The 26823-nt window shown below is 52.8% G+C and overlaps 1 protein-coding gene across 1 annotated transcript in view; it reads right to left on the bottom strand.

The window, feature by feature from the left end:
* The window catches only part of LOC119090086 (alpha-catulin-like), a 48570-nt gene that overhangs the window by 17158 nt on the left and 4589 nt on the right, over positions 1-26823 (bottom strand). Inside the window, exons 2-4 of the mRNA XM_037212880.1 lie at positions 19062-19222; positions 9113-9218; positions 529-632 (exon numbers count right to left, since the gene is read on the bottom strand). Coding sequence (XP_037068775.1) covers positions 529-632; positions 9113-9218; positions 19062-19222 — 371 coding nt within the window. The remainder of the gene's footprint in view (positions 1-528; positions 633-9112; positions 9219-19061; positions 19223-26823) is intronic.

Genomic DNA, 26823 nt, shown 5'->3' with positions numbered 1-26823 from the left:
TTTTGTCAGTGGACTATGGCAAACACATCACTGCAATATCAACATCGAGGCCATTTCGTGTCTACTAGGCCAAGCACTTCTGACGGGTTGCTGTCGATGCGTCGTGACACGCGACCACATCGCTATCCCACTAGCAAGAAAAATGGCATGGCACCATTGCGAAACATTTTCGTTCCTTCCGTATCAAATTCCTGTATCGCAGATCTGGCCGAACACAAGACATGTCACTGCAAGCAGACCGCTTTAGCAGCGGCCTGAACACCTCAACACCATCCGCGCTTGGCTAGACGCCCCAAACGCAGTGGTCCGCTGGACTGCGATTTCCTGCATTCTACAAGCAAACGCCGCTCGACGATGTGACATTACGCGTCAACCATTTACGCGCACGGCTGCGTTCATTCAGCGCGAATGACGTCATCTCGATACTGCCCGCAGCGATCGCGGCGGCGTGGCTTCCGCGGCGGGCACAACTCCTGCTTGGCATGCACTGCACGTGCGCGAGACTCGTCACGCCCTGGCCGGGCTCACCTTGGAAGACGTCAGAAGCATCATGGTTGACCTTTCGAGCACCTGCCTGGCCACAGTAATCTGGGCCCGCCGTCTCTCATCCTTCAGGTCACTCTGCCGAGACCCTGCGGGCAGCAGGCGCGCCGGGTTCAGCGAGGTCAGCGGAGTCAGCCGTGGGTCAGGAGTCAGTGACTGGACGGGCAAGGGGACCCTCAGGGGCGAGACCTGCTGACAGTGCAGAAACCTGCCGCGCTGAAAATGTGTGGATCCCACACATTTCTCTGCCCAGGGCAGGCAGGCACATGCACTCAACACATATTTTCAATCATCCTCCCCGAAAGCAGCTAAGTTCAGCGGGCAGGATTGTCGCCCCCCTCCCCACCGTTTGTGGAGACACGAGTCCAAACCCATCTACCGGCCTGCTGACGTCACCACTGCAATTGGAGCGAGAGATTGCACCGCCAGCAATCGTAACATTTACACCCATCGTAAGGCGAGAAGTGTCCGACACGCTACTACCCCGACAGCACGCGAGTCGTATAATAATTCTCCGAGCACCACATAGCCATGTTACGCTGAGCTGTCCGCGCGTGCGCCGCGGGTGGCGACGATAGCGGAGCTCTCGGCAGCCCTCCCGAATTCTCGCCACGTTTCACACCTAATGCCCAGTCCGGAAACACCGGCGGCGTCGGGCGAACGCCACACAAACAGCGCGCTAAAATCCGCCGCTCGCTGGCAGTGGAACACCGCAATTGGGCGTGGTAGACGTGCCGCCCGCAGTGGTATGCTTACAGGTCTGGCGACCAGGGGCGCAGGAACTATGTTCAAGGTGGGCAGAACAAACTCCAAAACGTCAACATGACCCCCTAGTGTTAAAAGTGAGCCTCCTTCAAGCTGGAATGGACCCTTTACGAACAATGATGGGCTCTCCACAGGCCAGAATGGGTCCCATAGGATCGAAATGGGTCCTCTGCAGGACAACATAGGCCTGCCGCAGTCAATAATAGGTCCCTCTTCATTTGGAATCGGCCCCCTACAGTGCGGAATGGAAACACTATGGGTTAGAACGGGCACTCTATAGTCGATAATATGCCGTCTGTAGGACAGAAACGGCCGTCTACAGGCCTGAATGAGTTCCTCTACGGGTCATAGAACGGGCTAATGAGAGGCCAGAATGAGCCCTCTACCGGCCAGAATACGCACTCTACAGCCAGCCATGGGTCCTCTACAACCGCGAAGGGGCCCTGTAGATGATGGACCTTCCACAGTCGGTAACAGGCCTTCCACATATCAGAATGGGCCATCTACAGCCCACAACGGCCCCTACAGGTCAAAATCGGTCCGCCACAGTCAGCAATGGCCCTCTACAGGCCAGAATGCTCTTCAGGCCAGAATGATGGGAGCTACAGCCAATAATGGACCCTCTACAGCTCGTAAGGGCCCTGTACAGACCAAAATGGGCACGCTAATGGCCAGAATGGGCCCTCAAGGGCAGAATGGGCCTTCCACAGACCAGAATGGTCACTTCACACTGAAATATGGGCCTTCTGCAGGTCAGAACGGGTCCTCTGCAGGCTCAGAAGTGCCTTCTTTTGGTCAGAATGGATCCGAAATAGGCCAGAATGGGCCTCGATAGGTCACAATAGACTTGTACAGGCTGACATAGTCTCTTTACAGTTTGGAATAGGCACTTAACATACCAGTGTGAGCCCCCCACAGACCCTCCAAGTTGTGCGGGTAGGGGGCGTGCCCCAGCTTTTAAATGGGGGGCGGGGGAGAGCCGCCCCGCTCTCCACCACCCCCTCCCTGTTTTCCGCGTCCTTGCTGATGACAGAAACGTTGCGTGTTCGAGACACACTGGCGGATGTTTTTCCACCTCTTAACATCCAAGTTGAAAAATAAAAACCGACGTAGGCTTACACCAATATGTCGATCTGTACTTTCAGAAGGTAGTGAACATCTGAAAAATAATAGCGTCGTAGCATAATCAAGTAGCAACGTAAAACAACAACTTAACAGCAGAAAAATAGCAAGATAACATAATGATGGAAGACGAACACGGTGATAGCGCGCGACCCGCTCCGCCGCGCTGGGCAGGCCCACCGCGCGATCCCGGCGATTCCGACCAGGCTGCGCGGCGCCGGTCGATATGGTGGCCGGGCGGCGAACGCGGCGCGGGCCGGGCGCCGCGGCGCGCAGCCGTCGCGGCGGTCACGCGGCCCGCGCTGAGCCGCCGGCACGTGAGAGGCGGGCGCTGCTGATTCAGGGATGCCCCGTCTGGCCCGGCCGCCGCGGGTCACGCTCTCGTCCTCAGGAGGAACGGAGACTGAGCGACGGCAGACCTCAGCAGATTGGTGGGCGAAGCGAATGTAACGGTCGGCCCGAGAGCTTGTCTCCATCAGTGACGTGTTGACAGTGGATGCATAAACGCAAACGTTACATAGCACAGCTCAAAAATATACATGCAATGCAAAAGTCAGCTCTAACTTTGAAACTCTGAAAGCCCATCTGCAGCATCATACATCAGAATATGACGCCATATGCAATAAATGGACCATAAAAACATGCAATGAAATCCCGTGCCACTCATCCTATGAGATGGTGTGGGCTCATGCTATTTGTGTTACTTGCACTGGTGTCTTTTCTGAACATAGCCGGAGAGGAGGCAAACCAGTGCTTACGATAACGTGTTGCATCATCACAACCAAAAATCCAGCTTTTAAAGCATATTGCACGGAAGGCTCGACAGCTTATTATAAGGCTAGGAAAACCTAGTCATCGCTGTTCGCGTTGAAGCCCTTTAAGAACAATTTGCAAAGAAAACGATTGACAGTGAATTGCTCGCCGCCAACAGTATGCATAATGAACCGTTTCTGAGAATAGTTATACACTTCAAACTGTGTTACGTCATTGCAAATAAAGGCGAACTGACCCCTCCTTCATCTTCGCTCCTCTCTGTCCGCCCAGTCCCCCCCCCCCTCCCCTCCGTTCCCCCGCCGACTCCCGTGCGACTCGGGTGCGGCGGCAGTCGCACCCCGCCACCGCTCGCCGCGCCACATTTCCTCGGCCGAAATGATGTATGCTAAGCCGCACAATGCTTCATTTCGGAGCTGGCCGTTTACGCCGCGTCGTCGACTGCGAATGTATTCACGATGCCAGCGGGCACGCTGCCGAGAACACGGCGGCCAGCCGGGGACGCGGAGCACGAGGAGGTGCAGCGTGGGCGTGCTGCAGGACGTGCTGAAGTAACACGTGACGTGTAGTGCTGACCATAGGCCTCACAAAGTGAGCTTCTCTTCGCCGATAGCGAAGCATGACGTCAGTGTCGAGCTTCAGACGTCATGATTCGGTCGCTGATTTATAGTTCCTGGGGTCATCATTTTCGAATTATGAGCAAGGGCTTTGCAGATCACAGCAAAACGTTCAGTGCACATGCATGGACAGTGAAACGTCTAAATTGAAAAACGACCCAGAAAGTTACATTTGATGTCTTAAGCAATGATATGCTGTTAGCAGGAGCGGCGCCACAGAGGGAGGGACAGCGGGAGACGTCTCCCTCTATCGTGGGACAGGGAGGGCAGTCCCTCTTTCCCAACAGCCTTCTTGCGGGAAAAATAAATATTATTCACATACAAACTTCCACTAACGAGCCATATTCCCAATTTTCATCAAAATACAGGTATCTCCCACCGGTAGGATTAGGCATTGCTACAAAGCTAGTGCGACTACAAAAGACCGCTCGGCGATATTCCCCTATACCGATCCTGCACATTCACTACCCCTTTCATGCCTAGATTTTAAAACCGGATTAGGAGGTGATTAGATCATGACGTGCCTGCAGCCTAGGAATATAAGTCATTCTCAAGGGGGAAAGTGAAAACCAATATTGAAAATATTGATTTTAAGTGCACGTTCTTCTATGCAATATTCCTTATCACAGGTACTTTTCGTGCGCTTTCCACCAATGCCCACGCCGCGCTATCACCACCTCTGCTGTCATGTTTTTTCCCAGAAGCTTTAGAAACAAATATAGGAGCCAGGCTGTTTTTTGTAAGTTTTTTGTTTACTGCGCACCTTGAGTCATTTAAGTGCCTATAAGTACCTCTCATGATAGCGTCAGGATATCATGCGTTCGTCATTCATTTTCATGATCGAGGGATCACAATTTGCGTAATCTTGAGGAGTTGTGCTGCTGAACTTATATTCTAATCCACTACTATCATGTCTTCGAACAACCGTCTTTCAAATAGCTTTGGTGTGATAGAGTTTCGATTTGAAATGAAGACAATTGGAATGAAGATCTCAGCCAGGCTCAGCCGGAGGACGTCCCGTCCCCCCCCCCCCCCCCTGTAGTACCATCGGTTTTCTACTCGGGGGAAATTTTGAAATTCGAACCGTCACTGCGCTGGCCTAGATTAGACTGAGGTCAAAGTCTAGAAGTTTGAACTCTCATAACTTGCTCAGGTAAGAACATGTTAGGTGAATATTGCTGAAGCGTTCCGTTACGTGCTTCATCTGCATTTACTGCTTGTGTTGAATCTTTGTGCGTGTGTGTGTGTGTGTGTGTCATTGGGGCTTTACGACGCACCCAGCTGCTAAGGCTATATGGCGTCGCCTGCCTCTCACCCTGGCAGGAAGGGCGGGCACCGCGGGGAATCGAACCCCGTACCTCTGGTTTCCCAGATGCGCAGTGGTTAACGCAGACGCGTTAACCACTACACTACCGGCACCCCTGTGTTTAATCTTTAAACATTATATGGTCTTATTACCTGTAGCGGAATGGCTTTCAATGAGCATTTCGGCAGCGTCTGGGTGAACCGGCAGAAATCAAACCAAGAGCATTAGTCCTAAGTGACTGTGTCCGTATTTTCTGCATGACTGCCAATCAGACAAAAGCTTAATACACTTTCCATCTTCCGGCATTTTTTCATCTGGATCCCCTGAGGATTTGGTCACTGGCCCGAGGAAATGGTACAGAGAATTTCGCCGGAATTACGTCGTTTAATTTTTACGGCGCACTAAAAAATATTTAATGGGCTACAAACATAGGCGTAGGAGCGTTTCAAAAAGTAGGGGGAGGCAGGCTCAGGGTGCACTTTAGGAACTTTTTTCTGTAAAGCGAGCCCGATGACCAGGCGGGGGGGGGGGGGGGGTAGGGACGGCGGTTGTTACTGCTCTTTATTCAAATGTTATGTCTGCTATGCAAGATCTGGTTCTAGAGCTGTTTCTCACTGGTGCACAGTCTTGCCTATTCGACACATCTGTGATAATAACCAATTTCATAATCAATCAATCATCTGTCTTGATTTACAATGGCTAGTTGACTCTTCCTAAACCGATAGAATTCAGTAGCCTTGTCAAATTGTTTTGTCTGGGTTCAAAAGACAATGAGGAGATTGTGAAGGTAGATTGTAGATCGACATGTTTGACCCAAATTTGAAAATGAAAATTTAATTGCAGATAGAGTGATCAGCAATGTGTATTAACATGGCCAAGCCATGTTTGTCTGAAAATGTTCACCATTCAGTCAGAATCGATTAGTGATACAATTTATGTAACGCGTTTTTTAACATGCGCGCTCGCAACTCTTAGCAACAAAACCGCGATACCAGACGCTGCAGTCTCCTTAGCCCGCGGAGCGTTAGCCCAGTAGCTAATATTTAGCCGTGGCCCACGGGTGGGCGAAAACGATGACGCTTCTGAAATGATTACTTTTAAACACTGTAATCGACTTGTAATACAAGTTATGTGATGCAATTTTGAGCATGCGCACTCGAAAATCTTAGAAACACAACCCTCGACCCCAGGCGTTGCAGTCTCCGTAGGCCGCGCAGCGTCGATCTAGCAGCTAATATCAAGTTGTGGCCAACGTGTGGATGAAAATGACGACGCTTCTGGAAACATCCTTGAACGCTTCATGACATCCGGTCTTACATTTAGAAGGCAGTCTGAGCGCATATTTCACGTGTGCAATTTTTAGAATGATGAAAAGGACGGATTGACCCTTAAAGCACCGCGGAGTGGGGCTGGAATCTGGTGGTTGAGCTGAAGGGTGAAGGTAAAATCTCCATTTTGCGTGTTTTTGCAGCTATTTATCTATCCAGAATATAGATTAACACGGCGCCCGCCGTCTGGTGGCACTTGCAATGACCGAAACTTTTCGGTTTTACGGACGTTGCAACCCAGATCATCCTTGGTCTTGCTCTCGAGGTTGCGGGCGGGCATGTTCAAGTATTTTGATGTGATTTGTTTCAAAAATGCGTTCTGAAAAAACGAGCGTTCTCAGGCAAACATGGCATAGCCTTCCTCGTTTTTAAAGCTCATTACGTCCCACCCTATTCAACAATAAAAAGACACCCATTTACTCATCAATAATAAGACCCCTTTTTCCTTGTGGGCAAGGGGCCTCCCGAGTAGAACACCAGGGGTACATTACCATTTCCGGACAAGAGCTGAAGGGCAATTCCGTTCCATCGCAAAGTGTCTTCTGGCTATTATTCTGGTGGCACGGGAGATCTCCTGGTCAATCCGGAGGCCATTAAAATGATATGTCATATCACGTTGTTCCCATCCCTGACACGGGAGGTCTTCTGACCCGTGTATTTGGCTCTGAATCAGCATAGGAACCCCCATTGACGCAACAACATCCCTGATTACTGCAGGTGGTCCGATGGTTGTCACACAGACTCCAGTTCCGTGTTTTTCTGTGTTCTTCAGAGATATTGATTTATCACTGACTGTAGATTGTAGATGAAATGAGGTTCCTAATTCGTATGAACATGGCTAACCGATGTTCGTCTTAAAATGTTTAATATCCTGTCAGAGTTGATCACTGATAAGAAAACTACGTAATATGGTCTCGAACACGCAAGCTCGCAAGTCATAGCAATAACAGCTTCGACGCCCGGCGTTGCAGTCTCCAAGCCGTGTGGCGTAGGCCTTGCGGCTGTAACACTAAGCGATGGCCAATGAGCAAGCGAAAAAGATGACGCATCTTAAGGGAGGTGGCGGGTGAACTAGGTAAATCGGCATGCATTTTAAACGTAGTGCGAAGGTAATCCAAATGCAACCTTAACCTGAAAAGTGGCGGGGGGGGGGGTTAGTTAACATTGCTGCCCCCCACCTTGAGAAGTGGGAGGGGGACATGGCCCTCTGGCCTCCCTGTTCCTACGCCCATGGTTACAAATGACTCCCACGAGTCGGCAAGGATTTTCAATGCGTACTGTACATGAAAACTCACTTGAAATGTGCTTTGCCTGAAGTCCATTGTGTTTCAACATGTGACGTTTGTCCCGGAAGAGACACAATTTCACCCATTCCTGCCTTATTTTCCAGCTCCTAACACTTGTATCCAGGTTACGCAGAAGCTGTGCACACCAGCCTTTCGGAGACGCCCAGGCGCAGCGGCACCAGAGAAGGGAGGAGGAACCGCGTTTTCCCGTTTGCCAAAGGGCAAATGTAGTCCTCGGTGGCCATATTTACACCTCTCCCCCTGTCCGTTCCCCGCAACGTGAGGCGCAGCGCGCTGGAACTCATCCCTGAAGTCACCACACTTGACCGTCTTCCCATGACCCTGCCGGCGAGTTCACCCACAGTTGAATGCGCCCTCGGTCTGCGGCAGGAACTTATAGCTTGCTTTGCTTTATGGCGACGCAGAGGAAGGATCGACCCAGCAGCAGCATATTATGTGCTCGCCTTCGCCTGAACCAAATGCATCCAGTTCATGCGTCGCTTCCGCCAGTCCAAACGCATCAAATCAAAGAACGTTTGGCTGCGCCCAGGACCGCACAAGACGAGGTGTTGGTGGACATCTGAAAGGAGCATGTAAACCTTGCGATGAGGATCACATAGTTCAGCGTGGGACAACATGTCATTGGGATGCCTCCTTGACACCGTAATAAAAGGCCACATTCACTCTCTGTTAGGGTTTTTCCATAAACAGGAAACAAATTTGGAATTAATCAACCAAGCCAAAGGGTAGATGCGGGGTAAAAATACATGAAACATCACCCTGCTAGATTTTGTCACAGTACATACATACGTTTACACGCTTACGCATTATATGGCGAACTGATTTAGATGCTAATAAATCAAATAACATACACTGTGCTGAGAAGAAACTACGACACTGGGATAATATGATCTCCGCCGGCACGGAGTAACGGACGTCCGCTCACGTTGGGAGGACGAGGGGATTATAGCCATTAGGATTATGTCTTTCCAATCAACGCCAAAAAGGATTAGTGTTAAATTTCCAGAAAGCTCTGAGTCTCATCCCCTACCCCCCCCCCCCCTCCCCCGGTTCCCGCGCCCATGACCAACGGTGGTGTACCTCAAGATATATGGGGAGTTTCCATAACACAGATCATTTACGGCACCGCCGATTATTAAGCCCATGATTCTTCGGCCATTTCCTTTTATTGATGTGTCGTGATGGTATTATGACCGCGTCCCCCTCCCTGTCAAAAATCGGTGGCGCCGCCCCTCACTTTCGGCCTAAGAGACGCACGCACGCCACAGGAATCATGTCGTTGTCTCCTAAATGTAATTCTCAATTAAGAAAATAATTCAACTTGCGCCCGAGTTGAAATCATGTTCTGCTTACCAGTAAGATGAGCAAACTCCACCATTTCTTGGCCGAACTGGCTAAAGGCTTTGACGAACTCGGTGAAGTTTGTAACGCTCTCCAGACGGGTGAGTGTGCGGACCGCCTGCGAACAGAGAGTCTCCTGTCAGATGAGCACAACCCATACACGGAGGTGCAAGAGGTGTAGACGGTTGCCCCACTGACGTGGGGCAACCATCTAAACCCCATGTCAGTGGGGCAACCGTCTAAGCGTCAACATTTCCATTCCATTTTTTAACTTTGGCACCATGACCAGATCACGGGTCAACACAAATTTGTAGCATTAGTGTAAAAAGTCATCAGGTGCTGAACGGTGCCTCCGTGTCAAAGTCAGTGTCCCGAACGTTATAAAACCAGCGTAGTGCGTTCCTACCCCCGGAGAGCCTCGAAACTCTACTCTGATTGGGCACGGCTGCGCATTGTCCTGAAGCGTATCAAGCCAGTCCTCAAGCCTTAAATAATGGCTATTCCAACAAAACCATCGGCATGAAAGCACCAACTTCATGTTGCGATATCAAACAAGAACAAGCAAATTCCAACGTCAAGTCAATGAGATCATACTGTTCTATCGGAATCAAATTTCTGATGGCTATTGGACAGACGAGCGTGTCTTGGGGAAAATAGTACCAAATCGGTCAACCAGGAAGACAGGATAACACTGATCATGTCTTAGTCGCCTAACTCATCATGAAAAATAGCCTTACAGCCAAATCTGACGTTTTAAAACGCACCAATGTAGTTTGCAAGTTTTGTTGCGACTTAAGAGATTGGAGAATCCTGAAGCGGTCAAACCATGTTGCCAGTATCACTACACTCTCAAGACGGTTAATCACGCTCTTGGCTAACGTCGCCCCAAAAGAACATATCGGGCAGGAGCACCGCCGGAACAGCACCTAAAACGACCTCACTGGGAACACTGCCATCAACACGATCAAATCAAATAGAAATAACCTTAATTTTCTGTAGGCTGTCATAATCAAAACATCGTTCCAAGAGCTCAACAAGCAAGCTTAGCTCTCAGTCACCTTTCACTTTATTTATGCATGACTGGCGTAATCATCATAGACGGTGTGCATCATTGTCAGCACGTGTTTTACCGTTTGAGTCATTATGCTTTCTTAAGTGTCAACAATCCTATTTATATTTTGTACAATTTGGCGACCAACGTTGATTTCGTCATACTTAGTTTGTAGTTTGTGCATGTACACACACACCTTGCATAGTGCCTCAACCAATCCTCCAGCACAATCTCCATGATGTCGGGCATAATTTACAGACACCGTTGAATAATGTGTAGCACGAACGGGAGCATTCGTATAACGCATTGGACTTCAGTGTCCATCATTCAGCCAGCTATGAACCGAGCTGAGCATATCTGCAACATATGGGACACTTGGACGGCGTGATCAAATTTATGGGAATGTTTTACCTAAGACGTGACTATCTCATGAAGTCTAAAAAAGCCCGAAGAGGAGGAACAGTGCAGCATCACGGAACATATACATTTTGGATGCGTAAACATAGCTTACCTGAAATAATTCAATTTCGGAAAACTAGTATTTTCCTTCATCTAAAATACTTTTAGTATTGGTATGAAGCATTTCATTCAATTGTCGAACAGTGCCACGGTTCTCTAGTTTCATGGTTTGTGAGCGGATATGTAATGAAAGGTCACTTATTCATAACTTGACACATTTCTTCACTTACTTTCCCTTTTCATGTCTCACTCACATTCCACAAAAACACCGCATGTCGCGCCCGCAGATGATAGTTGAAGCGAAGTTTCATTGCAGCATTCAATTCACAGCAGAAATGTCCTCATGACCTTCGCTTCTTCCCGAGTTTGGCATAACAGCTATGGTGGCCGGGTCCAGTCCTCATCTGCTCCCTTTAAATTCCGCCATCCCAAAGCTACTGAACCCAGCTGACGTCAGTCGACAAAGCCAACAGAAGCCGCCGGACCTACAGTCCTCCTAACCCGCCTGTCAGCGTCGAACGCCGCCACCGTCGTCGCCGGCGCGAGCGGCCAGGCGCCGTTACGACCACCGGCTGCCGGCCGCTGCCCGGCCGTACCGCCGGATGGAAACGGCCGAGACCCGCCGCGGGACGCCGTGGGGTCTTGCCGTTCAGGGGCGGGGCGCCGCTTAGTCACCGGCGGCGGCCTGAAGCGGTGCATCCGGCGCCGGCGTTGTAAAGGAGCTGTCGGCCGCCCTGTCAGCCGTGCTGTTGGCGGAGAGGAACCGCCGGAGGCGCTGTCGAGGGGACTGTCGATGGCGCTGTCAGCAGCCCCGTCGATGAGGAACCGCCGGAGGCGCTGTCGAAGGGACTGGCGGCGGCGCTGTCAGCAGCCGTGTCGATGAGGAACTGCCGGAGGCGCTGTCGAAGGGACTGGCGGCGGCGCTGTCAGCAGCCGTGTCGATGAGGAACGGTCGGAGGCGCTGTCGAAGGGACTGGCGGCGGCGCTGTCAGCAGCCGTGTCGATGAGGAACTGCCGGAGGCGCTGTCGAAGGGACTATCGACGGCGCTGTCAGCAGCCGTGTCGATGAGGAACCGCCGGAGGCGCTGTCGAAGGGACTATCGACGGCGCTGTCAGCAGCCGTGTCGATGAGGAACTGCCGGAGGCGCTGTCGAAGGGACTGGCGGCGGCGCTGTCAGCAGCCGTGTCGATGAGGAACGGTCGGAGGGGCTGTCGGGGAGATCGGCGGCGGCGTTGTCAGCAGCTCTATCGACGAGGGTCTACCAGAGGCTTTGGTGTAGGGGCTGTCGGTGGTGCTGTTGAGAGAATGCCGGAGTTACTCCAAAAGCGTTTTCAAGTCACTCAGCGAGTGCCCAAATCAAAGCTTCCGTTAGTGGAACTGTCCGAGTCACTGTCGGTGGAAGTGTACGAGTCACTGTCGACGGGACGGTACGAGTCACTGCCGGCAGGGGTGACCGAGTCACTGTTAGTGGGAGTGTCCGGGTCACCGTCGGTGGGAGTGGCCGAGTCACTGTCGGCGAGAGTGTGCCGAGTCACTCTCGGCGGGGATTGTTCGAGTCGCTTTCGGCGGCTGCACAGCTGCCAGCAATAAGACCTCGCTGACACTGACGGGTCTGCCCGTCACTTGTCCGGAGAGCGCTCCAGTCGGACGCCAGAGCAGCGATGCCCCTCTTCCGCGGCCGGAAAACGCGACATCGCGCCTGGCTGGCGGCGGCGCCCAGACGCAAATCGGTCCGCCGGAAGCCGCCACTTCCGGGCCGGTGCGGCGACTGCCATCGGCGGCGGGCCCGCTCGGCGAGTCAGCCCGCCGCCGATGGCCCTCAGGGCAGATCGACGGAGCGCGGAGGCTCGACGACCCTCGAGCGAGCCGGGTGGATCGGCGAGGATGCCGGCCGGCCGCCATCGCGGCTGCCGGAGGACACGATGTGAGGGGGGGAGGGGGGTCACCGGCCGAAGATAGATGGAGGCGGTGTCGCCGGAAAAAGAATAATGGCTGAGGATTCACCAGCTACGCGGAATGAGAGAGGAGACCTCACGGGAGGGAAAGGAGCGACGGATGAATTTCCAGGGGAGAGGGAGGCGGGTGTAAATTATCAGCCATGTGCAAGACGAAAGGAGACGTCCCCAGTGAAAAGGCCCCCAGAGGTAAGATATCTAGGTGCAAGAAATATTGTCAGCACACCACATGAGCACACCAGAAGATATCGCCAGGGAGTATAGCTGTATATGAGCCACTATCACCACCAAGCAAGCACCAGCTTGCCATGAACGTAAGATACAGCAAACGAGTCAACCAGAAAGAAAATATCTGAAGGACCAAAAGAAGCTCCTCGTGCATTACGGATTGCATTCAGAACATCTGTATGACCTTCAACCTTCAGTGACCGCCTTTATGCTGGCCGTAGACACACTGCCTCTCCGCCAGGTCTGTGCCCTCCACTGCATCCTGTCTCTCGGCGAGGCCCGTGCCCTCCACCACACCCCACCTCTCCGCCAGGTTCGTGCCCTCCACTACATCCTGTCTCTCTGCGAGGCCCGTGCCCTCCACCGCACCCCGTTCCCCGCCGTGGCGTGACGGAGCGGCGCCGCCGGCTCGCCGAGTCTCACCTGTGGCGCGGTATTTACGCCGGGCCAGGCCGCGCCCCGCCCTCACCACGGGCCACTGCCGCGCGTCCGCCCCGTTGGACGGCTGCGATGAATGCGCCAGTTCAGCGGGCCGCGAGGCGGGCGCGCGTCGATTACGGCGAACGATATGGCCTCACAGTGGATCAGCTGATCGTTACTGCCTGCGGTCACGCTCGGTAAGAGTGCTTTTACGGCCGTGTGGTGGTGGGGATCGCGGAGCTTCAGGTGGTGGGAGCGGCGTGGTGCCCGCCAGAGTAGGTAGCGATGCGGGGCTATGGCGGAAGGCTGGCCGGCTGCAGAAACTGTAGGCGAACGTGCCGTGGTTCCTCAAGCGATTCGTTTTAGAGGCGTTCATAATGCATGTACCTTTGAGTGATGGTTGAAATACAGAGGAGTAGTCGCGCATAACTTGTGTTGTAAATGCTGGCCATGGCTTCCATGCAGCATGACTGACTGTGAAAATATGAGTGCGCTATGCAACGCGATGACGAGACCATCTTTGGCAGGTAAATGCTTCCGCCACTTGCCTGAAAAGCACAATGATATGTGCTGTGGCCAGTCGTGTGCAGATGCTCTATCTAGTTCCACACAGCTTTGCCACCGCTGACATCCATTGTCACCTATTGTACGGAATCATAAAGTTTATTCAACATCGCTGACTGTAGTGTGGACACCAATGCCAATTCCTTGTAAGTTATCTGCACTTTCATACAGTCCAGTCTCTCTGTCCGCAGGGCAAAGGATAGAAGTGCACCACAGGACGAAAGGGCTGAAAATCTACATGACAGTGGCTGACCGCTTCGTGGTGCCTGACGAGCCGCTGTTAAACAGGCGACGAATGTCCGCCGAGTGTGTCAAGTGTCAGCCGTAGCTGGGACTGCCGGCTGACAGCCGCCGGGCCGGCGGGCCGCCCTGTTGACAACCATCGCCGCCAGCCGCGCCGCGTCGCCAAATCTCCCACGAGAAGCGCGCTATCGAACGGCCCGGCAACCCATCCCGCCGGGCTGTCTGCGACGGTGTCGACGGACGGTGTCGACGGACGCAGCTGCGCCCGTGCTTTTACAGCTCGCGGCGCGCCGCTGCTGGCCGGTAATTACCCGTCGGCGGTGGGACTGGCCGCTGTCGGCAACTTGACTGTCAGCGGAGGGACGGGCCCCTGTCGGCGGGGGGACTGGCCGCTGTCGGCAAGGTGGCTGGCCGCTGTCGGCAGGGGGACTGGCCCCTGTCGGCGGGGGTCTGGCCTCTGTCGGCGGAGGGGCTGGCCGCTGCCGGCGGAGGGACTGGCCCCTGTCGGCGGGGGTCTGGCCTCTGTCGGCGGAGGGACTGGCCACTGTCGGCAGGGGAACTGGCCGCTGTCGGCAGGAGGACTGGCCCCTGTCGGCGGGGAGACTGGCCACTGCCGGCAGGGAGACTGGCCGCTGCCGGCAGCGGGACTGGTCGCTGTCGGTAGCGGGACAGGCCATTGTCGGCAGCGGTACTGGCCACTGTCGGCAGCGGTACTGGCCATTGTCGGCAGCGGTGCTGGCCACTGTCGGCAGCGCGACCGTTTGGCGCCCGCCGCCGACGCATCGAACCTCCTCAATTCCGCCGCAAATTCGATCACGCTGCGCTGTCCAAGCACGACACTCGACAAACGAGTTCGTCGAAGCGGGGGTGCCGCCGAGACCGCCATCAGGCTCGTAACGATCTAAGAGTGGCACCGCTGCGTGGGATGGCAGACCGCGGCACGTGCATCTGGCATACGTGATGAGTATGCCGGTGTCTTTGCCGGTGTGTGGGTAATGGACACTATGATTAATACTCACGCTAGGTAGAGTCACCAACTTGAACTCATACCTCAGGCTTGGTATGCTGCCATTACCAGGTACGAAAAGTACAGTCAGATTTTAGGTAAATCTGGCACCTTGCAGGTACCCTACTAATAATGCGAATTAACGTTGCCGTGGTTTCTGAATTGGCATTATTCTTAGAGTATCCCAAAATATTAAAAGCACATGCGTTAAAGTTTTAGGCATTGGTATTGCAGGGTACACCGCGCGCCACAGTCAAAGTAAATTAAATGCATAAAATGGAAATATCGGAAACTTTACAAAGGCTTACAATTACGCAGCCTATCAATAATTGTTCAAGAAGACTTCGTTTGCAGGGATGATCCGTAGCGCATATCGCTGCTATTTAATGCTTTAAAACGACTGCAACATTTTATAAGTTCCAACAGGGTTTGGACGATAAGAGCTGAAAGTGACTCTGATCGATTACTTGCATGCTCCGAATGGTTCTCGGCTTCGCTCTTCTGCAGGCGGGATGGACTCCAGTTTACCGGAATGAGGAAGTTGAGCAGAAAAGTACCGAGTTCTTGTCCGTGAGGTGTAGTGTGGTGAACGTGCACTGCCCCCTTAAAACCGTATCTCCCCGTCATCATTCTCGCCGTCCATGGCTTTAGGATAGCGCTGGCCTGCGACAGCTGATGCGGAAGCGCGATGGCGCGTATCGAGTATGGTGCGAATATCGGGCCATAACACCACTTAACACAAACACAACGATCTATCGCCTTACCAGGCCATCGGAACCGCACGAAAGGCCGCTTTTCGAGGTCGAGGTGTACTTTCTTGTGCGATGCCATGCCATTTGTGCTGGTTTCTAGCGAGGCGTTAAAAAACTTTTCTGAGCAGCCAGCGAAAAGAGATGGGGGGGGGGGGGGGGGAGGCACTGATGACCTGTTCACGGGAAAGGTTGACGACTTCAACCAGCACTTCGCTTCCGTCGGCCCACCCATCGCTGCTAAGTGGCAGGGGCAGACTTGGCGGTTCCTTCCTCCACCAAGGCCACTATGTGTGACCATTGCCAGTCTGAGCGTGCGTCCTACATCTTTGCCCGAACTATTGAGGGCTATGAACGAACTGCCATCATCCAGGGTAGTGGGCTTGATCGCGTTTCCCTTGCATGCCTTGGGTAAATGTTTCCCTGTTATTGGACCACATTTTTTTCATCTCATTAACAACTCTTTCGCCTCTCATATTTTTCTCGATCCCTGACAGGTTGTCTTCGTCACCCTTTTTCACAAATCTGGCCTTCGTGCCATCGGTAGTAATTTCAGACTTATATCAATTTTGTCTGTGCTATCCAAAATATGTGAAAGTCTTGTGCTGTCGGCTGACACCTGTCGTCCCACCCCGATACCCACGATCTTGTAGCTCTATCACAGTATGCTTACAGACCTTGCCACTCAGCACGTTGTCCTCTCATTGGCGACGTTGAGTGGGTAGTACGCCGGATTGACGCTGAGCACATTGTCGCCGTCATTGATCTAATTCATGCTTTTGACAGTGTCGACCACGGCGTCTTTCTGACAAAGCTGCAGTGGTACAGCATTGATCCGAAGTCGGTTGGAGAGTTACGCTGCTGGTCGGCAGCAGGTGGTAACAGCCAGTTGTCTCTCTCTCCCTCTCTGGTGTTGACTCAAGTTGTCCCTCCTTGGTGTGTCATACGCTCTTCGGTACCTTCTTGAACAACCTTCCATCTCATCTCCCTCACGGACGACTCGTGTCGTCGTGTCGTGTAATGATTCTGCATACCGAAACGAAATTGACAAAGGTTTCAAACATCTTTCATTAACAGTTTTATTTGCAGTGAGCGGTTATGCTCAGCTGAATACAAGAGGCCCTCCTTTAGCTTTACAATAACAACATACTTTGGTGGTGATGCTCCGTGGATGGAAAAAATTGCATGCTTTTATCCAATGTCACTTTTGTGTGTTTCATTCACGCATTCAATTTACATTTGTTGATGGAAAATATGCCTTCTCTCCAATGTTCTCCCTAAGAACCTGAGGCTTTGGAGCCGTTGATTTCGCGGGCCCAAGCTAGTGTTTAGGACGGTGTTTGACGTCTCTATTATGCCGCGTGTACAGTTGCTGCATTTTTATAGTTTGAAATGTAATTAATAAAGGGAACGTCGAAGCAGTATCAAGCCCTTATTGTATGCCTGCTATATGAACATATTACGTCATATACACACATTATATATATATATATATATATATATATATGCACACACACACATACATACATATATATATGAAAAAATATAAATTTATACATATATATATATATATATATATATATATATATATATATATATATATATATATATATATGAAAAACAGTTCGTGCAAAATCATCGATGTACTCGTCCATTTGTACATTCTTACGTTTCGAGATCTTTTCTCATCATCGGAAAAATATGGCTGGAGAAAAAAACGAGTTGTGAGCTTTTAAGCATACAAATTGTGTACCACTATTTTCAGAACATTCTTTCATACCCAGAAGACGATGGAGGTAAGACCAAATTGAAACGACACAAAATCCTATTGTTACTTTCGCACATATTGAATGTACCCACATAAAACTGCGCGACCAGCCAGTCAAGACAGGCGGTTTTACCAAAGGGTATGGAGAGCAGCTAGTGAACCACGAGCTGGAGCGGAGGAAGAAGGCGCGTGATATCCTTAACATAAAGACAACGGCTTTAGGAAAGTAGTTGCGGGTATGTTGCCCTGCACATGAACTAAAATTTTAAGTGTTTGACAAACTTGACGTGACAGAAGGTGATTCTGGACGCCTTATAAAAATATAATTTTGAGAAAGCTCTCGAAGCTCCATGGCAAACGCAGAGTATTACCGGAAACTGCAGATAGTTACGTCAAATTACCACACCACAACCTCATCGAAAAAAGAAGAGTTACTTAATTTTGGGCATAATTGCCATATTTTGACGAAATGCGAAAACCTTAAGAAGAAAGTAGAACTAGAAACGTTTTCCAGGAGATCATGAAAGTGGGAAAAGATGACAGGGTTGTCGTGAACAAGGATCAAAAGAACAGCTTATGAGGGGAAAGCACGAAAAAGCGTGGAAATGACTGGAGCGAGACATTTGCATTAGCACTCGGGACGGCGGCAAAGAAACTTCGAGAAAAGGAGGATATCATTATTCGGCGAGCGAACACATCATCGCTTTGCGCAATACTTGACGAGAATAAATATTATGAGAAGTTGAAAGATATCTTGAACGACGACAAGAAATTCCATCGCATCACAAAAGAGCCAGCAGACAAAACTCAGGACTAAGCTTAACAAAATGATTACTGCTTCCAGTGCCGTTGTTGATAGCATACACTTGCCTAGTATAACCGGTGAATTTGCGCCTGTTTCTGCTCACAGGTCTGTAAAAATTCACAAAAATGGCAATCCATTCGTCCAATAATGTCGCAGATCTTTCAGCAACTTATAAAATTCAAACCATCTAGATGATCTTTTGTTCTCATATCCTTTCATATCCTATGGCTTATCGTCAAAGGATCAGTTTACTGGTATCGTGCAATGTTGCGCACCCGAGGGCCTGATAGCAACTCTGACTGTTGAAAATCTATTAACAAAAGTATCAAATTAAACAATAAGCCACTTGTTGGAGTGATTCGTAAATAATTGAACACGAGTATAAAGATAAAAACATTCGGCTAGTTTTATTTCTTGCAGAAATCTGCAAATGCCGTGTTCATTGTTCCTTTCTCTACGTTCATGGATCATTGGCAAATCCACCCCGTTGCCATCAGTCTTCTGCACAGCAATCACTGTCAGCTGTCTCGCGTGCCGACACCGCTGTTATAACATCGCCTGGTCGATTTATACACCTCGATCTATGGTGGACCTTGGCATCCAGTTAGGGTGGGAGTATATCTCATTCTCATTGTTTGCCTCGACCCGCTGCCCATCGACATGATTTGCTTGAGCCCCGCCGCCGCCGAGCCGGGCCGTGATGTACGCTCACCTTGTCCTTGGAGAGAATGAGCTGCTTGACGACCACCGTGTCGGCCAGCAGGAGCACCTTCGTGACGCTGGAGAGGAGGCAACGCGCCGCGCGGACTAGCGTGCCCTTGTCTGTGGTCTTCGACTCGGCCTGCAGCGCGCACAGCTTCTCGATCGCCGCTCCTGCAAGATCCCGACGCCATTAGAGCGAGACCGTCAGATCCCGACGCCATCAGAGTGAGACCGTCAGATCTCGACGCCATCAGAGCGAGACCGTCAGATCCCGACGCCATCAGAGCGAACCCGACAGATCCCGACGCCATCAGAGCGAGACCGTCAGATCCCGACGCCATCAGAGTGAGACCGTCAAATCCCGACGCCATCAGAGCGAGACCGTCAGGCATCGCGTGACAGAGGCGCGGCCCGTCATGCAAGGATATCTCGTAAAAAAACCCTAACACGTCCCATGTTACACGGCCGCTCCGGCTACAGCCGCCTGGCTGCTGCACAGAGGCGGCGCCAGGCCCTGGAGTAGCGGGGTGGCCGTGCCGTGCACGGAGCGCATCAATCCCAGACCCCGCGCGGTGGCTGAGAAGAAGCGGATGTATTGGGCTGGACGAGGGAGACGACGGGGCATCTGTGCCGGACAGCGCGAGGAGCAGCGACGACATCGCATCGACAGTGACGCGGACCGACGGTGCTGCAGTACGACCTCACCGCCACTTGGACGCCACCTCCGCCCGGCGTACGACCGCGCCCTCATATAGGTGCTGCCCGCGCCTCCTGAGTGCGCCCGTGGCAACACCGGCGAACAGAGGCAGGGTGACGCCACTCGACCCCCTGTACGTCCCGGTGCTCAGCTCAGGATTCGACACCTGAACGTCCGCTCGCTAATCAGCAAGCTGGATGAAAATAAACATGCTCCTGCTCCTGAGCTCCTGAGCAACTGCTCCTGGGAACGCGCAGACTCCAGTGCCATCTGTCTCGACTTTTGTCATCTGACTGGATCCAGGTGAATGCCGCCGCTGACGTCAACGCGTGCCTGCGGCACTTCATGACTGTGTGGGACGCTGTGGTGAGCCGCCGCTGCCCAGTTAGAAGGAAGCGCGTCTCCAAACCGCACTACCCCTGGTTGACCGACGACCGGGCTCTGCAAGAGCTCACGTTCGAGCGAGACAGCGTGCGCGACGTCTGGCTGTGTCTGTGCCCGCCGGAGAGCGGGTCCGACTTTGCGCCACTTCGCAGTCAGGTGAAGAGCCGTCTAGTTGCAGCAAGGCGCCAGTTCCTTTGCGGCGAGACTGACCGCCACGGCCCCTGGCCTACCTTCAGAAGGTTTGCCATGGCAGCCTCGACGCCGGCCGAGGCCGCGTCTGCAGTCAGTCCCGAGAAAGCCGAGGTGACGGCGGACAAGCTCATCCGCCACTTCGCTGCCGTGGGGCCCCGCGTCGCGGCCAGCCTGCGGAGCGCAGCGAGTGCCGGTTCCAAAAACCCCAGACTGCTCACCGTGTGCGTCTCTGGCTTCTCACTCCGATCAGCGACGCTACCAGAGCTGTTATTGTGTTCAGCGTCTGGGTACATCGCAGGCAGTACGCCTGGATGAGGTCCGACTCCAAGCTGTGCGGGAACATTTTTTTCAGTCGCCGGTCCTCATCTTTTAAAACTCACCAACTTGTCTCTCGTCATCAAAATTCGTCCAGATAGCTGGAAGACGCATGTGTGGTACCAAAATGACCCGGCCGTCTCATCCAATAATAAGCCCGTATCTCCACTAAGTGCGCTCTCTAAGATCTTAAAAAGGGTAGCTTGAACACAGCTGACGGAACATTTGAACGTGACAGCGCTACTCCATCCATCCTAGTATGCTTTTAGGGCGCGCAGCTCAACCGAGGATGCCGGACTCGCCGCAGTGGAACGCCAGGTCACCGACACCGACGACCGTCCTGTGTCATCGGTAACGACGATCGATTTGCCAAAGGCGCTCGACAGCGTCGACCACAACGTTCTCCTCACCAAAGTGTCTCGGTATGGGGTTACCGATGTGGGATGCTTTAAAAGCTGTTTGGGTGGTCAAGAGTAGGTGGTGCGTGGAGGGTGGTTCACTCTCTTCATGTCATGCGGTGCACCCCAAGGCTCGATCATCGGTCCAGTTTTGTTCATTTTGTTTACCAACAATCTTCTTGACTCATGGCTGCTTCATCTCTTACGCACGTGAACTGCACAATCCCTGATGGACCGGGTCTCGCTGACCTCAAACCAAGTTGGAAAGTACGATGCGTGAGCTTCAGCACTAGTTCAGTGCCAACTCTTTTCGAATGAACGAAGCAAGAATTGTTTTTATGCTCGTTGAGTCAAAACAAAATTTAAGAACTCAGCTGACTTCCTCTTTAAAGTAAACGGCTCGACTATGCATGCCTCAAGCAGCATCACAATTATCGACGACATAGTTGGCTCCGGTCTGTCCTGGGGTGCCCATATCTCGAGCGTTGTGAAAAAATGCAATGACATCCTCATTTATCTGCACAAATTCCGCCGCTACTTTACTTTAGATCTTCTCAATATCATCATCCAGACGTGCGTATTCCCTCATATCACGTACTGCTTGTGCGCATGGGGTAGGGCGAACAAGAGTGAAACACGCAAAATTTTAAAAAAAACTTTGCTGCGAGAAAAATCATCGACTCCAAAAAACACCATCATATAACTCTGGTTCTAAATTCCATTGGATAGCCAAAGATCGCGGTCATGGTGGCGATCACACCACGCCGTGATCAAATTGTTTAGGGCGCTAAAGAAGGCAAGCACGCCTCGGCAACTCCGCTCGCTTTTTGCCCCGCTAGCCGCTGTCTCGAATCGTGAATCGCGCGCCTCAGACAGAGGTAGCCTACACCTGCGCAGACACCGACTAACCACCACATTGAGGGCGTTCTCGTATCGAGCCGCAGCAGCTTGGAACCGCCTGCCAGTCGTACGTCCCCCGTGCCTCAACACTGAGCACGCTCAAGATCCTAAACGCGATGTGACTTTGACCACTGACAACTGATCTGATCCGGCGCGTAGTGCATTGGTAGGTCTGTTTTGACTCGACTATTTTTCGTATCATTTTTTATACCTATTGTGTGTGCCTTTTCATATTGCGCCTGTGTGGCCTGAAACCGTAACAGCCACCACGTGGATGGTTTCCAATATACTGATTCCGATACTAATACACCACACGCAAACATAGTGCTACGACATCGTTCGCCTCATCACGGCAGCCGTCCGTGTAGGGCAGACTCGTCCGTTTTCTTACAACGGTTGCTCTCGCAATGGCCGTCGCCGTCCGGTAGCCTGTGGAGTCCAGCTGCGACGGCTACGGGAGGGCCCAGCGTGATCGATGGACGCTATAGCAGTCCGGAATCCAAACTGGCTGATTAAGAAAATCGTGGCCAATTTCGACAGCATGCACACATCGGACCTGCGAGCAGGAACTAGTGTTTAGGGCTAATCGGAAAACTGAGCGGGCCTAATGGCGGTGTTATCTGACTCTGACGACATAAGCGGTCAAAATTGTTCAATATTGGTCTGGAAACAATGCGACGAAGTCCAAAACAAGCCGCCAGTGCCAGCCCACAACATTTCCCGCATGACAACGACTGTCGGTGCTGAGTTAGTCGATACATGAAGTGTGGACATGCCTTGAAGGTGCACAGTGAAAGCGTGCTGTCTGCCAACTAGCCCGAGAACAGTCCACAACCGCCAGAGTGATGCATGGTTTGTGTTCATGTTCTGCAGCTGTCAGCCAAGTGTCTAGTCCATCCTTTATGTGCCTGTCCCGCAGCTGCCAGCCTAGTGTCTGGATTGTCCTTTATGTGTCTGTTCCGCAGCTGCCATTGTCCTTTATGTGTCAGTTCTGTGGTGTCTGGTCCGTCCTCCGCGCGCCGCCCTGCAGCCGCCGGCGTGGTGTCTGGTCCGTCCTCCACGCGCCGCCCTGCAGCCGCCGGCGTGGTGTCTGGTCCGTCCTCCACGCGCCGCCCTGCAGCCGCCGGCGTGGTGTCTGGTCCGTCCTCTTCGCGCCGCCCTGCAGCCGCCGGCGTGGCGTCTGGTCCGTCCTCCACGCGCCGCCCTGCAGCCGCCGGCGTGGTGTCTGGTCCGTCCTCTTCGCGCCGCCCTGCAGCCGCCGGCGTGGCGTCTGGTCCGTCCTCCACGCGCCGCCCTGCAGCCGCCGGCGTGGTGTCTGGTCCGTCCTCTTCGCGCCGCCCTGCAGCCGCCGGCGTGGCGTCTGGTCCGTCCTCCACGCGCCGCCCTGCAGCCGCCGGCGTGGCGTCTGGTCCGTCCTCCACGCGCCGCCCTGCAGCCGCCGGCGTGGCGCCCGCCCGCGCCGTCCCCGGATCTGGGCCGGCGCTATCGACTGGTCCCTGGCTGGCGGTCCGGCCCGCGATCCCCCGCGGCTGTTGTCGTTTCGAAGAATGGCGCAAATGAAGCACATAACTCTGGCTGCTGGCGCGCTGTCCACCCTGCGGCTCTCTCCACCTCCGCTGCTCTAGCTCCCCCTCCCCGCTCTTCGTCCCATCACCTCGCTCCCCACTCTGTGTCCCAAACTCCGTTCCCCATCCGTTCCCTCTCTTTCTCTTTCCTATACCCGTCCTCTCACGGTCTCCCTCCTCGCTCACGACAATTCTCAGGTGAACTCTCTATCCATCAATGTTTTGTTGGTGACGATGAATGTTACGACCCGCCGTGCTATCCTACCCCAGAAACGGAGCACTGGGGACGCGGCAAACGGAGGGGGGGGGGGACGGCCCCTTACACCCGCGTATTGCTTTAATTTTTTACTATGGATGGCTTCTGGCAGGAAGCTCAAGACCGGCGTGCACGATTGCACGTGCTGCACACTCAAGCGCTTCGCCTCTCTCTCTCTCTCTCTCTCTCTCTCTCTCTCTCTCTCTCTCTCTCTCTCTCTCTCTCTCTCTCTCTCTCTCCTCTCTCTCTCGCTCTCTCTTTCTCTCACGAAATTCCTGGCTTCGCCCCTCCCTAGCTCTACCGACCGGCTAATTTATGCCTTCAAACGGCTTCTTGATGTCGCGACCGTTTTCATTAATCATCGTTGGCTAGGCCAGCGAAGTAACAGCGGTCAAAGCGGAGGGATGCGGGAGATCGCCCTTGCCCGGCTCCACACCAATTCGGCCTCCAGTGAACGCGCTGTGGGAGGCGGGTAGAGGCCTCTTGCCCCGCTTCACACCACCCTGCCCACCAGCGGACGGCGCGGTGGCCACGCCACAGGCAGTGGCGGACGTCACCACAATCACCACCTGCTGAACGGTGGAGCTGCGCGGAAGGCTGGTGGACTGGTGTGCCACACGAGTGACAGGAGGTGACAGACGTCGGGTACCGACGTGGCGACGGTCACTGGATCGCCATCGCTCTGTAGATCGCCCCTGACGCCGCGCCGTAAGTGGAATAAATTAACAGGCTGGACTGGCGATGCCGCACGTATATGCGCTGACCTGTGGCTTCGCACGTGAAGCAGGTCACGTGCGCTGCCGTATCTCAGCGAGAGTGCATTGGGCTGCCACACATGCGATAAAACAGGTGGGCTGGGCCGTCGCAGTTGAGGTGTCCGTGTAATAAGATGTCACACGAGCCGCAGGTGAGGCAGCCAACCGAGCAAACGGCTGAACGCGCCCACGGCCCCCCGCACGTGAACGGTAATCCAGGGCCAGTCCGCTGCCGACCGCGGGTGTTGAAACACCACGCTTCGTCAGCCTCGCACGGACACTTACCCCAGCTGCGTCCCAGAGGCGTCAGTAATCAACCAGCAGTGAAAGAAGCAACGGACCCACCGAGCGCAAAGACGTGTTGTCCGTTGAACACAGGTGGACTGGCGTGCTTCCCATTCAACTCCGGTGAACTGACATGCTTCCCATCTAGCCCTGGTGGACTGGTGTTTTTTTTATCCAGCCCTGGTGGCCCGACGTGCTTCCCATCCAACCCTGGTGGCCTGACGTGCTTCCCATCCAGCCCTGGTGGACTGACGTGCTTCCCATCCAGCCCTGGTGGACTGACATGCTTCCCATCTAGCCCTGGTGGACTGACGCACTAGCCATCCAGTCCTAGTGGACTGGCGTGGGCCTTATAAAACACAGGGTGTTTGGTGTGTTTTTATTACATAAAAGTGGACTGACGTGACATTATGTCATATAGGTGAGCTGACGTGACATTATGTCATATAGGTGAGCTGACGTGACATTATGCCATATAGGTGAGCTGACGTGACATTATGTCATATAGGTGAGCTGACGTGACATTATGCCATATAGGTGAGCTGACGTGACATTATGCCATATAGGTGAGCTGACGTGACATTATGCCATATAGGTGAGCTGACGTGACATTATTTCATGTAGATGGGCTGACATGGCATTATTTCATGTAGATGGGCTGACGTGACATTATGTCATATAGGTGAGCTGACGTGTCATTATGCCATATAGGCGAGCTGACGTGACATTATGCCATATAGGTGAGCTGACGTGTCATTATGTCATGTAGGCGGGCTGACGTGGTATTGTCACACCGGTGGACTGCGGGGTTTCGATTTCACGCCGGCGGAGTGCCGTAATTAGTTTTCACACTGATGGACTGGCATGTTATTATTCCACGCAGGTGCGTTGGCATGCTAAATGGCGTGTTGAAGGGCGTGCTGAATGGTGTGCTGCCATTTCACACCGAGTGCCTCACGCGTCACACGCCCACCTGGAAGACGTCACATCAGGGTTTCTTTTCAACGGCGGCATCGGATACAAGTGATTCCACTGGAGTCAGGGATTCGCTCCAAGGTGGGATTGTACCGTGGGGCGGGTGTATTTGGATTTGGCCCCGCATGCGAAAAGATTCGAATAGATTAAATATTTGTGTTGAAATCTCAAAACTCGGGCGTCTTTGGTTCCCGTTTTTTAAATCTTTTTCATTGGCTTTGGTTTCTGGCTAACAGCTCTCAATGCTTCTACTGCTGTCGCATTTCCAAATCGGCCGGAAGAATACCGGGAGATACTGACATCAGCCTGTGGAGGCGTTATAGACTGGCCTCAAAACAAAATCACCAGGCGTTAAAGCACGGCTACGACAAACCCAAGAATTTGTTTCGGAAACAAGCGCAAGTGACCGTTACCAGGATTAATTGAGCTTTCTACTTGATATCGCTTTTTGAACGCGCCAGAACGAGTTTCATAAACTAGCGTTTGTATAAACACTATGCCACCTCCTCTTGCATCAATTTTCAGCTAGTAACCCACCTAGATCATTTTATATATACGCCGTGGTGATCGATGTCCTTAAAATTAAAACCTGGGCTGAGTAATCGAGGTAGCTCTCGTGACCGTCCGTATATTTTTGTTCGTTCGTTTGAGGAGGCCTACCTTCACGAGGCTTCTGACGTATGGGGGCATTCTGGTTTTCTGTCTGCCCCTCCCACCGCCAATAGCCTGAGGTGCTGCCCCTGACTGTCTGAGTCGTTGCAAGAGCTGTTTTACTTTCACTTCAAAAGTAAACTAGCGAAACGTGGCGGTAATGGAGTAAGAACAGTAACCACTGAACTTGGGTCCGACAATAACCAACGAAGTGTTATCAGACGCGGATCGGACGACTCAACAGTGATCAGGCTCCTATTCGGTTGGGAGGGGTGTGATGATGAATGCGGTGCGCGCCGATTACTTAGGTCATTTCGCGCCCATCCAGCTGCTGGGAGTGGCTATTAACCCCTACCCCCAGCCCAGCTTGGGCCCGGGCACCCTGATTTTGAGAAGAAC

This window comes from Pollicipes pollicipes, unplaced genomic scaffold (genome assembly GCF_011947565.3).
Source record: "Pollicipes pollicipes isolate AB1234 unplaced genomic scaffold, Ppol_2.1 Scaffold_3087;HRSCAF=3621_pilon_pilon_pilon, whole genome shotgun sequence".
Taxonomy (NCBI): Eukaryota; Metazoa; Arthropoda; class Thecostraca; order Pollicipedomorpha; family Pollicipedidae; genus Pollicipes; species Pollicipes pollicipes.
This window is presented reverse-complemented; position numbering and strand designations above follow the sequence as displayed.